Source organism: Alexandromys fortis, unplaced genomic scaffold, assembly GCF_014885135.2.
Source record: "Alexandromys fortis isolate MF-2015 unplaced genomic scaffold, M_Fortis_MF-2015_v1.1 scaffold_13, whole genome shotgun sequence".
In the NCBI taxonomy this organism is placed as follows: domain Eukaryota; kingdom Metazoa; phylum Chordata; class Mammalia; order Rodentia; family Cricetidae; genus Alexandromys; species Alexandromys fortis.
Window position 1 is genome coordinate 12,337,827 of NW_026067908.1, and position 14,123 is coordinate 12,351,949.

Sequence of the window (14,123 nt, forward strand, 5' to 3'; positions counted from 1 at the left end):
TTATCTCTCATAATTAACAAATTCAATAAAATGCTTTCTCAAATTTAATCTCATTTAAAATAAGAATATTTTAAGGCAACAGAAAAGAAGCAGTGATCTATTACATTGGTATTGTGTAAACTGCACTAGAATAGTGCTTCCCAAAAAGGAAGGTAGCTTTGTTCATCATCTCTTTGAACACCTTTAAACATTATTCTCAGGGCCTTCTGGATGGTGGTAGAGGGGACGCTCAACTTCCTAATGTACATATTAGCAAATGTCTTCACAGTGCTGAAGACTTGAATGACAGATGGCTTAGTGTGACAGATATCTTAAATCAAGACAAAGGTGAAATCAAAGTTTAAAAAAAATCTTTAAATGTTTAAACAGTTACTCAAAAGGCTAAAAAAATTGAAAAGATAGTTATTATACTATAATTCCTATCTTTCTGCTAAATCTTCAATAGCAGTCTTCAGAGCCAGCAAGATGACTTATCTGATAAAAAAAAAAATGCTTGCCCAGAAACACAGTCACCAGAAGTGGAAGGAAAGAACCAGTTCCACAAAGTTATATGGCACACAGGTACCATGGCATGTGTACCCCATCACCTCATCTCTCCCTCTCTCCTGCCCCCCACTCACACTAAACTTAAAAATATATAGAGTTCTCCACTTGGGCAATTATAGAATCTATCAAATACTTTGAAGTTCAATGTCAAGACTAGGGCTGAAAACTTAATCGTATCTTTTAATCCAGTTTATTACTGCTTGCATCCAGTTACTGCTAACAACAAGAGAACCTTTATCTTAGTTCCCTCTCGTCAATGAAGTAGATGCTCCACACTGGCTGGGATTCGGTTACATTCATCATAACACTACCTTGCTCTTGCAGCCATATGTTTGTGAGGTACTAAAATCTGTAACAAGGCAGAGAAGGAAGCTAACAGAGCTACACAGGGTTAAAACGAATGGGGACCACACACACTGAGATAGAAATTTGAAAAAAAAAAAAAAACTTCATCAAATGATTCACACACGCTTTGTTTCGATCCCAGGTTGGAAAGAGCTGGTCAGATAACAGGAGATTTCCCTCTTACTCCGTGTTAAACGAGCTATATGAATATCTTTCAAAGACGTCTAAACTCCTACTTTAATAAGTTAAGTGGCTTTAGTGAGGTGTAAGTAAGAGATAGCTTTAGGGAGTGGTGTGACAGAGTGTCTCAAGTTAACGAGATTAAACTTGAACACACGAGGTAAGGGGCTAGCCTCGATCTCTTCATCCTGTTGTCTCTATCTCCTGAGAGCTGGGATTGCAGGCATGTACCACGACATCTGCTTCTAAAAGGTGACTTTTGTGCCAGGGACTCAAAATAAAATAATAATTTATGTAACTTTCCTCTTAAATTCTTATTTTATGTGTATGGGTGCTTTGTGTGCATATATGTATGTGCACTGTGTGTGTGCACACGCGTGCATGTGTGCATGTGTGTGTGTGTGCGCGCGCGCATGTATGTCTGTATCTATGTCTGTATGCCTGTATGTGTCTGTATTGCCAGCAGAAGCCAGAAGAGGGCGTTGGGTTCCCTGGAATTGAAATGACAAATGGTTGCGAGTTGCCGTGTGTGATGGAAATGCATCTTCCGTCCTCTGGAAGAGCAGCTAGCGCTGCTCTTAACTTCAGAGCCATCCCTCCAGCCCTGATCAACTTTCTAAAAATACCTTTTATCTGACGGGAGTGGGGAATGAATGCTGAAAATGCTAGAAACCATTCTGTGAGACTTTTGTCAATGATGTGATCTGAATTCAGTCACAGGCAAGGTGGTATCCACATGAATCCTGGAGAAAGGTTCCCAGACTATACTGGGACCCCCGTCTTATTATAGTTGCCAAACCACAAAGGATTCTTTGCGTTTCTAGATAAAGAATCCCAACATATGCCAGGACCATCTTTATTATAAAAACCTGAGCAAAGAACTCTCAAAGCTGTTACCCCTTTCCAAGGAAATAAAAGGATTCTTTGAGAGGAAAACTTTCAAATCAGGATACCCTAAGTGCGAGGGACTAGTGTGTGGAGCTGGAGCACTGGCCAGCTCAAACAGGCTGTAGGATGGGGTTCCCGTTAGATGAGAGCAGATGTAGCTCATGGCATTTCAGGCAAGAAGTATTCAGTCTGTTTTAGTGAAACATGCTCAGAAAAATCCAACGAACAGCTCACCTCGTACACATTTTAGATCGCTAATAAATGCTTTTTTAATTCTCCATTTAAAAATAAATAGCAGTGTTTATAAAAAGCACTTGTTATAAAGAGAGGGGCCGGAGAAAAGGAACAGGAAGAAAACAGTCTTTCAAACTCTTAAAACCTGGTTTGACCAACTCAGTCTCCAACATTCTTCACCCCCAGCTCACCCATGCTGGAGGTCAGTTGACAACTTATCTGGACGGCCGCTTGTGCCCAGCAGTGTTAGGCAGTAAGAGGTGCACACGGGGAATCAGAGAGCATGAATAACTGATTGATCTTTTCACATGGGTGAGCTTAGAGATGGACCGACTAACCTAAAATGGAAGGTTGGGGAAGGCTACCTGGTGGAGGCTCTATCTTCCGGGGTGGAGCTTGAGAGCAAAGAGAAAACTTGGAGGTTGGAGTAGAAGCAGCGCCGAATTCCCCACGAACCGGACTGTGCCCTTTGCAAAAAAGGATAGTAAGGGCCAAGGGTGGGCTTTTAGTAGACCGAGTCTTGCCTACCTTCTGTTGAGAGGTGTGGGAGGAGCCTGGGGAGGAAAGGAACCAAACGTTGCTTCTCGGGACCACTTTTTAAATGCGGGGTCCCCCTAGGAGGCGCGGGCCAGGGTGACAGTGGGGTGCTTTTTACTGAGCGCGGAAGAAGGCACGAGCAGGCCAAGCCTAGAGACACTCACTTCTCTCCCAGCCTGGCCGAAAATCCTCAGCTATAGCCATGCATGGCTTAGCGTGGCATTTTACCCGGGAGCCCAGCTGGGGCTTCTGCTGCCCAGGTTAACCCCAGGGGCAATTGCCGCCTATCGGTTGCCTCCCGAACACAGGCCGCTAGGGCATCACAGGGTCCTACCAGGCAAGGACCCCATCGCAAGGCCACCTCCACAGCGGTTGCCTTTTTCCGCTGGGTAGCCTTCCTAATGCCTTCCAGGTCTCTCTTCCATCCAACTTCCAGGCTAGGGGAGCTGGAGACCTCCGTGCTGATGTGGGGGAGGTTAGTGGGGGGGGGGAGGTGATGCCCCGCGAGCACGGCGGAGGCGAGGGTGGACCACTGATGGCATCCACTCCTGACACTGTAGCGATGTGACTGGGCAGGTGACCCACCCTGCTAAGGGATCTTCTGACCTAAGTTCCCATTTTCTTCCCTCTCAAGTCTCCGGGGAAAGTCACGTGGCCGTCGGTCGGGGCAGAGCTGCCCGGTGCCGGGATGCTGAGGGAAGGTACCCGGGATGGAGGGAAGGCCCTAAGGCCCGCGTCTGCAGCTTTTCCGCAGCTGCCCCTAGACCGGCGCTTCTTTAACCTTTCCCTCTCCCTCCTCTCTTGCCCCAGGGCGAGCTGTTTTCTTTTCCTCAGCTGACACAGTCTTTCCCGGGTAAGAAACATGTTTCCATCCGGGACTACCAACCGAGCTTGGCCTGTTGAGTGACTTTGGGCAAGTCACAGGGTCTTGGGGACTATGTATATGTAAAGGAGCAGACTACCCTGGCGCTTGCTGGAAGGCCGATGTTCTAGGCACGGTTTTTGGTAGTGAATAGTGATGTTCCCTTTCATTCCCACCCATGGCGGGGTGGAGCTGTGTGCACAAACACAGCGTTAAAAACGGGGAAGCGGACTAATTTAATTCTTCACAAAATGTAGGAAATTTTAATTCTTAAGAGTAATTTAAGAAAATTCAGGATGTAAGACATCACCTGGATAAATAAAACCGGCATGACTGTGCCCATTTTACGTTTCTATTCGAATTCTGTTTGGTACACAACCCTATTTGGCAAGTTTTACCCCAGAGAGCAAAACGTGGTTCGTATATTCTTAAGAGGGCACGAGAAGTGGGCGGCGATGGAGAAGTTGGCTCTGGGTGTCACCTAGCCAACTGTTGGAAGGTGTGGGAGGGTGGTCTTTTAGGCGGGTTTGGGATCTGATTACCTTTAATTCGCCTCCAAGGCCAGGCCTGGCGCTAAGGGGCTTCTGTCAGCCAGCAGAGGTCTCCGATTTCCCCACTTGCCTGGGTTAGTGGAAGCAAACCGGCTAGCAAGAAAGTAGACTGGGGGGCCGGAGAAGAATATTTCCGCAGCAGGTTCGGCTGGAGGGTGGTTACTCTTCCCAGGGCGCAGGGCGTGGTCCTGGATGGTTCGAGACTGGAATCTTGGAGAAGCAGCTCTGAGCTTGCCTCGCTTTTGCTCAGCCCCTCCTCCGGGCAGCAGGGACTGGGACCCAGCTTATAAAACTCTTTTGCACACGTGATATCGAGAGGTTCAAAACCCAGGCGAACATTAGCGGTGTTAAAGCAGGGCTGTTTCTCTGTCTGGAATCCGTGGGGGGAGGGGGGACAGGTGGGGGAGGGGAAATAGACCAGCGTGAGTGTGAAGTGTAAAGTTCTCTCAGCACTTAACAATTTATGCAGCTTTTTCCCCCCACCGACACTAACCTAATTCTGCAGGTAGAGTCAAAGAATTGGAGTGATTTAACAAAACAAAACCAAAAAACAGGCCGCTTGACTAAAATCAAAGGAAATACTGGTTGGGATGCCTACTGCGAGGCCTCTCTCACCCTGATGCCTCCTCCACCCCAACCCCGCCCCGACTATTTCGGTTCTGCTGCAGCCCGCACCGTCTGGAGCACAGGTGGAGTTGGGTAGACTCATGGCTCTGTAGCTGGCTTCCTTTCAGGTCACATTCTCTTCAAGTGTTTCTTAAAGGACTTACTTTAAAACACTCGGACACACATTCGCTTTCCCTGTTCTCTTCGCTACCAAACCTCTTCCTAGAAAGCCTTGAAAAATAAAGAACTTCAGATGTAGCTCTTAACTGCTTCCGAGCCAGTATTTCCTCATCACGAAATTTCACTGTTTCATAATTTCTAAGACTAATTCGCCTCGAGACCTTGCCCCTTTCAGGACACGGGCCAAGGAACGTAGCTTCTTGGAGATTCCACCTGGTAGTCCCAAGACCTGAGGATAAAGGATGGTATGGGGGGCTTGATTCAGAACCTGGCCGGGAAGGGTGGGGGTTGGAGGGGTGACGGTGTCTAGCGTTGGATCTTCAAAAACAGCTCGGGAGTTTTCCATCTGCTCGTCGCCCCCTACAGGCCATATCTATCATCGCAGCTACAGCTCTGCTCAGCCAGTAGGAGTATTTCACATTTCTTACTCTCCAGATCCTCCTTGTATTCTCGCAAGGGACTGGGTGAGAGGCCCACTCAGGAACTCCACCTGAGGTCACATTAGGAGCCCCAAGCTTTGAGACTGAATTGATTGTCTGGAAATCCATGTCTGAAGAAGTGGGGGAATGTTTAAATCGGTGTGTAACTGAAGGTCTACCATCTTGTCCCTTTGAAACCAACTCACTTCCTTTATTTATGCTCCTCCTTTCCTTTAATTTCTTTCTTAAACTGTAATGAAAGGCAGGTGGCAATTGCACTGTTTTTAAATCTCAATTTTAGAGAGGTTTAATCGCCTTTTATTACACGTGCCTGCGTTTGAAAACGTCAAACGTGGGTTTAAAGCTTGCCCCACCCTAATAAGTGTTTGAATTCATTGATCTACAATATTTACATTTCCTCGTCTGCTCTAAACCTTCACCATTTAAACAGTTTAAGCTTAGCTCTTTTCCAGGGTTAGGGCTAGGCTCTACTCTCCCGGTATTGAAATAACCATTGGCCGCTGACGTTTGGACATGAAGCTTCCTACTCTCCAAATACACGGGAAAGAGGCTGATTGTTATTCAAGCAAAATTGGCTGGAAGGAAAGTTGCAGCGATCTTTACACCACGCAGCCTAATGCATCGCTGGAAAAGGCCCTGCCGATCTCCAGCGGCAGCTTGTATCCGAGTGTCACGCTGCGTGCTCAGGCTCGGCCGGTATTGCTGCTATGCGCGGAAATATGAGCGAGTAATTTTATAAGTAACAAAGGATCAGGGATGGAATGAGGCCCCTGTTATCCAATGTCATTTAGAAGCCTTGGATCAGCAGCTTCTTGAGGCTAAAAGTGAATTCAAGAAGCCCTGCCTTTCCCTTTTCCCAGGGGTGCCAGCTAAATTTAGAAGTAACCTCTGTGTGTTTGCACAAATCGTGTACCATTTGCTGTTTGTGTAAAAACCGATTAGCCAGACACAACTGTGAAACAACTTGTGACTTTTATAGCTGCAACACGCAAACTAATTTAGATCCGTTTAGTTTTCCTTGTAAAAAGAGATTAGAAGGGAACCGCCCGAAGTGAAGCTCTCCTCGCTGAAGGTTACAGTCGCTCCTCCAGCAGTGCTTATTATCAGGTTCTTGTTTATCAAGTTAAAAACTCGCACCCCAGCAGCCTGTTTTATTTTAGGACTCGGGCTGCCGACGGGAATGTTTACTCGGGACACACTAACATTGACCGTTCATCGGGAAAACAGACTCAGTATTGGTGAGGAAGTGTCTTTCAGAGCGACCCCCAAGCCCACACCGGCCGCCGAGAATAAGGCTCGGATACCCGGTGGCAAGCGAGGAGTGGACGCGGCTCCTGACACAGCCTGGGTTTTACCGACAAGACGCTCCCTGGGTGGAGTTCACATCGCTGCTACGTACAGTTCCGGAGTTAAAAACTGATTTCGCATAAGTAATTGTTAACAGCTAAATTAATTACAAAATAATTAGAATTGATGTTGTTTGAGGATATGCTGGTGGTGGCCCAGCCGGCCTCCTACGTCTAGACGTTCGTCCCTACTTCATCACCTTTAGGAAAAGAAATACACACGATGAAACAGCTGGAACGCATACCTAAAATAATCTCCAGGACAATTCCCACTCCTACCTTGTAGATCTCTCCAAAACCCTAACCTGGCTAAGGTAGGGAAAGGGGGGGGGGGTGTAAAGTGCACCTGTTTTTAGAAGGGTGTTTATTTTTATGATTTCTTGGCCTTTGGAAAGGCTCGGGGTTGGGAGGAGGGGCTGCCGCTTCCGGAATCCTTCAGAAATTGATTATTGTCAGGGAAAGCGGGATCTTGAAAAAAATTTTTCCTGAAAAATATTTGCCTATTATCTTAATGCAAATAATGCCATGCCAAAATACCACCATGCGAATTTAAAAATCAATGGGATTTGGCACTTCCACTTCAGGGATGAAAAGGAATTCCAAAAATCCAAGGTTTAAAATGCTAAAATACCGGATGTTTGGAATTTTGCTCTTGAAAGCACAATTAAAATGACCAAAAAACGAGCAGCAATGCTGTTGTCTGGGTTTTTAATGACAGCTTCCTTCTCAGGAGCAGCTAGTCATACAATACCTTGGTATGAGTGAGATCGTCATCTTTATTCTGGCTTTATGTGAAAACTAACGGAGACATAATAATATAATCTAAATTAGATATACTCTTTCCATTTTCAAATTCAAATGTTTCTTCACCCAAATTATTAATTTGCAACGTTTGAAAGGTCATTGGTTGAGACTACTAGATTTTCTGGGGGGACAATGCAAATTTTATTTTAAAATCTTGCCACTTGCTAGACACCTAAATAAAACACTAGGCTGAACATTTTAAAAATTTATTTACAAAGCTGTGTACAACACGATGGAATAACATTTAGAATACCATATATATTCATTCATATATAAACAGACTTTTATAATACAATGACACTTCGCCTTTTTGAAAAATTGTTTTTTGTATTTAAAATCTCCCAACGTCTCTATACATTCTTTTTCTCAGATAAAACTGCGGAGAGTGAACCTTCAAAAAAATGAAAGTTCAGAGCTCTAAATCTACTGAATCTTTTCTTAAAAAAATAAAAACCCCAAAAGGAAAGTCAACGATTTTTATACAAATATGTACAAAGAATTTCCCTCCCACCTCCACAGTAGTGAGAGCAGGCGCCGTCGGGGTGTATTTTTTGGAAATTCAGTTATCAGTTTTACCTGTACGGAAAGCTATCCCCAGCGGACGCGTGTTGAGTTTGCTCGGCCAGCTTGGGTTGAACCAGGGGACGGAGGCCGCTGTTGGTCGGTGTTGGGGAGTCGGGGGCGGGTAGTAGAGTCCATGATTGGGGTAGAGGGACCAAGGCCAGGGCAGAAGGACCAGGATCAGAGCGGGCGCACAGCCTGAAGGCGCAGGCTCTGCCGGAGGCCGCCCCCCGGCCGGGCCACCACCGGCTCATCACTATTGCGCGGGCCACTTGGCTTGAACGGCGGCGGCGGCAGCAGCTGCGGCTGAGGCTGCGGGCTGCAGGAACTGTCCAGACAGCGGCACGCTCAGGATGGGCGCGATGGTGGCAGTCGTCCGGCTCAGCGACAGGGGCTGGTGCGTGGCCATGAGCGCCGCGGACTGCACAGTCCCGGGCGGCCGCAGGAAGGACTGGGTGCTGCCGCCTCCCCCGCCGCCCCCGCCACCCCCGCCCGCGCTCCCGCCACCCCCGGATGAACCCCCGGGCGCCGCGGGTCCGGCGCCTATGATGTTCTCAATGCTGAACGACGGCCGCGCACTGGGCTCGGACTTGATGAGCGACGTGGTGCCCGCCGCACCCGCCGTGCCCGCAGCTGCCGCGGCGGCGCCCAGGGTGTTGAGCTGCAACTGGAGGCTCGGGCCGAGCTGCGAGCCAAAGGCGGCCGCTTTGCGGCCCAGCTCGCCCGAGGGCAGCAGGGGCACGGCGGGCGGCAACACGGGCGCCACCGGCGGCAGCGCGTACGGGTACTGAAGCGCCGCTGCGGCCGCCGCCGCCGCCGCTGCCGCGGGATGCGAGTAGGCGCCCGCCGCCGCCGCGGGGTGCAGGCCGTAGGGGCGGCCGTAGGGTCCTGCGCCCGCCGCCGCAGCCAGGCTGTAGGCACCGAAGCTCTGCATCATGAGCGCCGTCTGCTCACGCAGGTGCTCCTGCTGGTGGCGCTTGAAGCGCTTCCGGCGCCGCAGGAAGCTACCGTTGTCGAACATGTCCTCGGACTGGGGGTCCAGGGTCCAGTAGTTACCCTTGCCTGGATTGCCCGGCTCGCGGGGGATCTTGACGAAGCAGTCGTTGAGCGACAGGTTGTGGCGGATGCTGTTCTGCCAGGCGGGGAACTTCTCCCGGTAGTATGGGAAGCGGTTGCTGATGAACTCGCAGATGCCGCTCAGGGTCAGCTTCTTCTGCGGGCTCTGCAGGATGGCCATGGTGATGAGCGCGATGTAGGAGTAGGGTGGCTTCACCAGGCTGTTCTTGGGCTTGCTCGGGGTCAGACCTCCCGCTGTACCGCCACCCGCGCCGGGCCCACCGCCGCCTGCCACCGCGTCCTCGCCGCCCTTGCAGCCGTCGGCCTCAGGCGCTCCAGCGTCGTTCCCCGGTCCGGCAGCGGTCGCTTCGGTGGGCAGTGCCAGAGATTGTTGGTGGGGCGGCTGGGACTGGCCGTGATGCGCGGTCGCCGGTGGCCCCTCGTCCGCGTCGTCCAGGCGCAGCTCCGGCGGCCCCGCGGGGCTATCGCAGCCCGCGTCGCTGTCTTTCTCATCCAGCCCGTCGTCGCCCTCGCCCACCACATCGATGTCCACATCCTCGGCCGTCAGCACCGTCTGGCCGGACATATCGCTGGCGCTGCCGCCGCCGGAGAGGGTCATCCCTCCACGGGGTTGGTGGCGGCGACCGGGAGCGAGCAGAAAGCGAGGGGATCCGTGAGGGGCAGCAGCGGAGCTCAGGGAAAGAGGGTGCGGGTACCCCGCGAAAGAGAGCGGAGGGGGAGGGGAGGGCACAGGTAGCTCGGGGCCCTCCTGGGGTCAGCTCACACCCGGAGGCCCGGCATCGCGCGGTGCGGGCGTTGCGCTCCGCCGCCCGCAGCCGCGCTCCACGAACTCCCGCGGTCCCCGACGCTTCCCTACGAGGTGGCAGCTACTGCTCGCGACCCCGAAGGTTTCTCCACACCGCGCCCCCTCACTTCGCCAGTCTTCCTCGGCCTCTCTCGCTTGGGCGTGGGGCTCAGGAGCGGTCCAGGAGAGAGCGGGTACGCCGGGTGCCAAGCAGCTCCGAAGGGCGCGGATAGGGGCAACCGCGGGGGTGGGGTGGGGGTGACAGAAACGCCAAGCCCGGGTAGTCGAAAGTCCCGTTTTAAGGACTGGCCTGATAGATTACTTTCTACTTAAAGATCCAGCGGGAGGCGGGGCCACGTGACCGCGCGTGACGTCAGGGCCGCGGTGGAGCCGGCCAAACTCAAGTTGGTTCAGGGAATTGTCAACAAAGGGATAAGAGGAGCGCAACTCCTGACCGACTAGGCGCTAGCATCCCGCGGGCCCCGAGGGCTCTTCGGGCTGCCGGGAGACCCCTGCCCACGCTGGAGCCGGGCGCCGGGTCCAGGGAGGGCGTGAGTGTGAGTGGGTGGGGGTGGAGAGGGCGTGGGCCTAAGAGAGTGTCCTCCAGACCGTGGGACTCCTACCGCCCTGTCTTCTCTGCCCCCTGCCCTTTTCTTCCTTCCCTACTTTGCTAATATTATGTAGACCGACCTTCAGTGCAGGACAAGGCTTTGTTGTTTTTTTAAGAAAACTTACTATGTTGCTTTGCTTTGGGGTTTTGTTTTCGATTCAAGGATTAAGGGAACACATCCGGCTCCCTTTTGCTAATTAGGCCTCAGACCACCTCCTGTCTCAGAGCTAGTCCAGAGACCAGACACCTGCTGATGTGTTTCCCAATCACCCCCAAACCTAGCTACTCAAGCCTAATCCCAGCTTTCCTGGCTCGACGCGGGCATGTTCATATATATATATATTCTGACGGTCACAGCCCCATCAGCTGGGGTTTCCCGGGGTCAGAAAATAGCTATCGATTAACCTATTAGGATAGTTGCAGAGAAATAAAAAGGACGTAAAATAACAGGGAACCTATAAACAAAGAAGTCATAACTGGCTGTTGGAGTTGTTAAACGACTTAGCACAGAAAAAGTCGGAAATGAGCTGGAAATGGAACGGGTCTTGGCAGCGGCCTGGGTAAGTGAAGTGGGGTGGGAAGGAGGCGTTGGGCCTTGGTATTAGACGTCGCGGACGGACTGGGACAATTGGAAAATTGTGGGGAGCGGGCGTAGACTTCCTGAGCAGAAGAGGGCAGGGTATCCAGGGAACCACGGTGCTCTAGGGCATGCTGGCTGGGGTGGGTTCACCTTTGCTTCTAACTAATGTGAGTTATTTCTTCTTAAAGCATAGGCAAACCCTTCAAGACTTAACTTCTGTAGGTACCTGCGTCAAGGAAGAGGCGAGAAGGTGTCCAGCGCACATGGAGTTTCCATGACGAGGAATGTCAGCGACGGTAGGAAAGACAGGAAATTGCCAGGGGTGCTGGGGGTGGGGACTTTAAACTGACCCAGAGTCGGCGCCTAGGGCTGCTGGGGCTAGTGGACTCGGTACATCCGAGGGGAGCCAGTTCTCCAACTCCGGTGATTCTGAAAATGCCTTTTTTTTTCTCTCCCCCTGCCTTTAGGCCGCTTCTTTGTCAGGGGAGAGCAATTACCGGTTGTAGCCCTCTTGAAACACGACTAGGCTGTCCGCTGAAGGCCAGGGAGGACCTTTTTTCCCAGGGTATAAGAGATTGAGAGAGGAAATCAGGAAGAAACAATTTCTGTAGTGCTTGTAGAAAATAATGGGAGAGTTATGTACTTCTGATTCCCATGCCCTGTCCCCTCACCTAGACCCACTTTCCCGGGCATGTCAAATTAATAAAATATTTTTAATCTGTAAAACTCTTATTTTTTTAACAGGCATTTAGGACACACAGATTGGCTACTATCCCCATGACACAACTTTCCCAGCTATGCCACCTAGCCCTTCGAATATGGATGATGTTCCGGGTTGGCGCGGCTACAGGATGGGTGGGAATACTGACTATCCAGAGAAGTCTGGAATCTCCATTTTTTTTTTTTGTTGTTGTTGTTGTTGTTTGTTTCCAGTTGTTCTCGGGGTTACACCTGACCCTAAATCGCATGTCTGAGTTGATTTCTGCTGCTGCACCACTTGTGACCCGCTGGCTCATAAAAACATCTACTACGTTGACTAGACCAAGTCTTCTCGCAAAACCGACAGGAGCTGCGAGTCGGGGCTGGCTGGCTGTCACACTAGGCAAGAGGTTACAGTGGCAACTGCCCAAACAACCCAGAGAAAGGTGGGGAGGCAAAGAAAACACAATCTAAATTTATAAATTTAGGGATGCCTTTTGCCCAACTTGGATTGCCAGGCGATAGCCGCAGGCGCTCAAGGCTCCGCGCAGACCGCACCGCGGTCTTGATGGCCAGGCCTCTCGTGGAATGGTGCGTGCCTGGCTCCACGGCTGCTTTCGGTGCTCCTTTTGAGGTAGCCTCCAAATGAGCCTAATTTCGATTTCTCCGCTGGCCTGAACTGGCTCAGGAGACTTTCTCCGTGTCAGCTGTTGGCAGCCTCTCCCCCTCCGCCAAGGCCGGATCTGGGCGGTCCATTCCCGTGTGTCTCCTTGGAACCTCTCTAGGGAAGGGGGTGGTGAAGAACTCCCAGCTGCCGGTTCCATTTGTTGCGCCTTTTTCCTTCGACACAATAAAAGTCAAATTAATTGATTCATACCATTAATTACGGTACATAGCGTGAAAAGCAACGCTTCCCCTCGGTTAGAGCTCTATTGTGTTAATCTCTTGTTCAATCAGTGTTACCATCTGATGCTGGGTCCGGCCCTTACAGAAACTTTTCGACTCGATTAGCTCAATGATGAGACGCGCAGAACCTACTGGCTGCTGCCCCCCAAACCCGGAGACCGCACGGGCCTGACGACTGGCTTAATATCGATTTCCAGAGGAAGCCACGGAGATTTCCCGCGGACGCTCTGTTTGGGGACTCGGTGTGGCTTTCCTCCTGACGGTAGACATTAGTGCAAGAGAAGGCAGCTGAGCGGCAGTCCAGGTGGTAGATTGGAAGGTTCACGGGAAGCCGCGTGAAGTCTGCTGAATTTCGAGCTAAATAGTGGCGCGATTGTAGCTGCATCCCAAAACCTAGGTCCTCAGTTACCGCCAAACTTTGGGACAGAGATAGAGAAGTGAGAAGAGGAGGGGGGGGGGGGGGGGCGTGATACACATTGGGGGAGGGAGGGTGTGACCCAGCGAACAGAAACGGTGGGCAAGGATAAAACAGTCGCCAAAGATTATTGGGGGCATTGAGGGAGAAGGGACGCCCACACTAACACAGTTAAGCCTGGGAGTGAGAACTTGGGTCTGCTAGCAAACTTCCCATGAGATATTCGAAGGGGAGGTGGCAGCCAGCGGTCTCACCTGCTCAAGTGCTGGAATTGATTCTGCCTAATGAGAGTGAAGTGGACAGAAACTCCGGCTTTTCTCGGGGCTGGCAAAATAGGAAATATAACAGGGCTGGGGGAGTCAAGGAAACCGGTCCAAGGGGAGGAGGGGGGAACCAAGGTTCTGGTAACAGAGGCCAGAGTGGAGTCAGGATCGATAGGAAGGGAAATTGAGACGTCTCCAGAGGAGGGGAGATTTAGTGTGTGCGTCCTGGAAGGGGAGGATAGGGATGGAACAATTTATGACGGAGAAGGGGGAAATTAATTACAACTCAATTTGGATTCTTAAGTGGTCAACACGGGAGGAGGGGTTGGGTCAGAGAGTGCGGGAAGCAGAATGGTCCACTCAGGCCTAAGCGACCTCAGTGGCTATTTCTCCCTAAGTCAGGGAATATGGCATAGGCAGGAATGCACTTTTCTAACAATCCGGGAAGGTGAGGCCTCCTCCTGAGGAGCGAGGGCAGTTCCCCCCGCCCCCCCTCCCCCGGTAGCTACTTTCTTTAGCAGAAAAAACCATGGGTGGAACCATTTGAAAGCCAGCCCTCTTTCCGGGATCCATTACCTACCCCCAAGACGAAGTCTGTTCCTTCTGGACAATTTTCATAGACTTATTAGACCATCATCAACCTTTTTGTCTGGATGACTGCCACCAAAGAAGGTGCGAAGGGCAGAGGTGGTATCTGGGGGTCCCAACA

At 51.1% G+C, this 14,123-nt stretch overlaps 1 protein-coding gene and 1 long non-coding RNA gene across 2 annotated transcripts; one reads left to right on the forward strand and one right to left on the reverse strand.

Annotated features, from left to right (window-relative positions):
• Nucleotides 1–8,151: 8,151 nt before the first annotated feature.
• Nucleotides 8,152–9,881, reverse strand: Foxd3 (forkhead box D3). The gene has a single exon (XM_050136336.1). It carries the CDS (start codon nt 9,753–9,755, stop codon nt 8,337–8,339), a length of 1,419 nt encoding a protein of 472 aa, XP_049992293.1. The 5' UTR covers nt 9,756–9,881; the 3' UTR covers nt 8,152–8,336.
• Nucleotides 9,882–10,429: 548 nt separating this feature from the next.
• Nucleotides 10,430–12,668, forward strand: LOC126498057 (uncharacterized). The gene is made up of 3 exons (XR_007590760.1): nt 10,430–11,111; nt 11,320–11,427; nt 12,065–12,668. It is a non-coding gene; the product is annotated as an uncharacterized lncRNA (long non-coding RNA).
• Nucleotides 12,669–14,123: the final 1,455 nt, after the last annotated feature.

What these genes read in the sequence shown, in the direction of transcription:
- Foxd3 (XM_050136336.1), bottom strand. Translation starts at nt 9,755, where the DNA reads ATGACCCTCTCCGGCGGCGGCAGCGCCAGCGATATGTCCGGCCAGACG.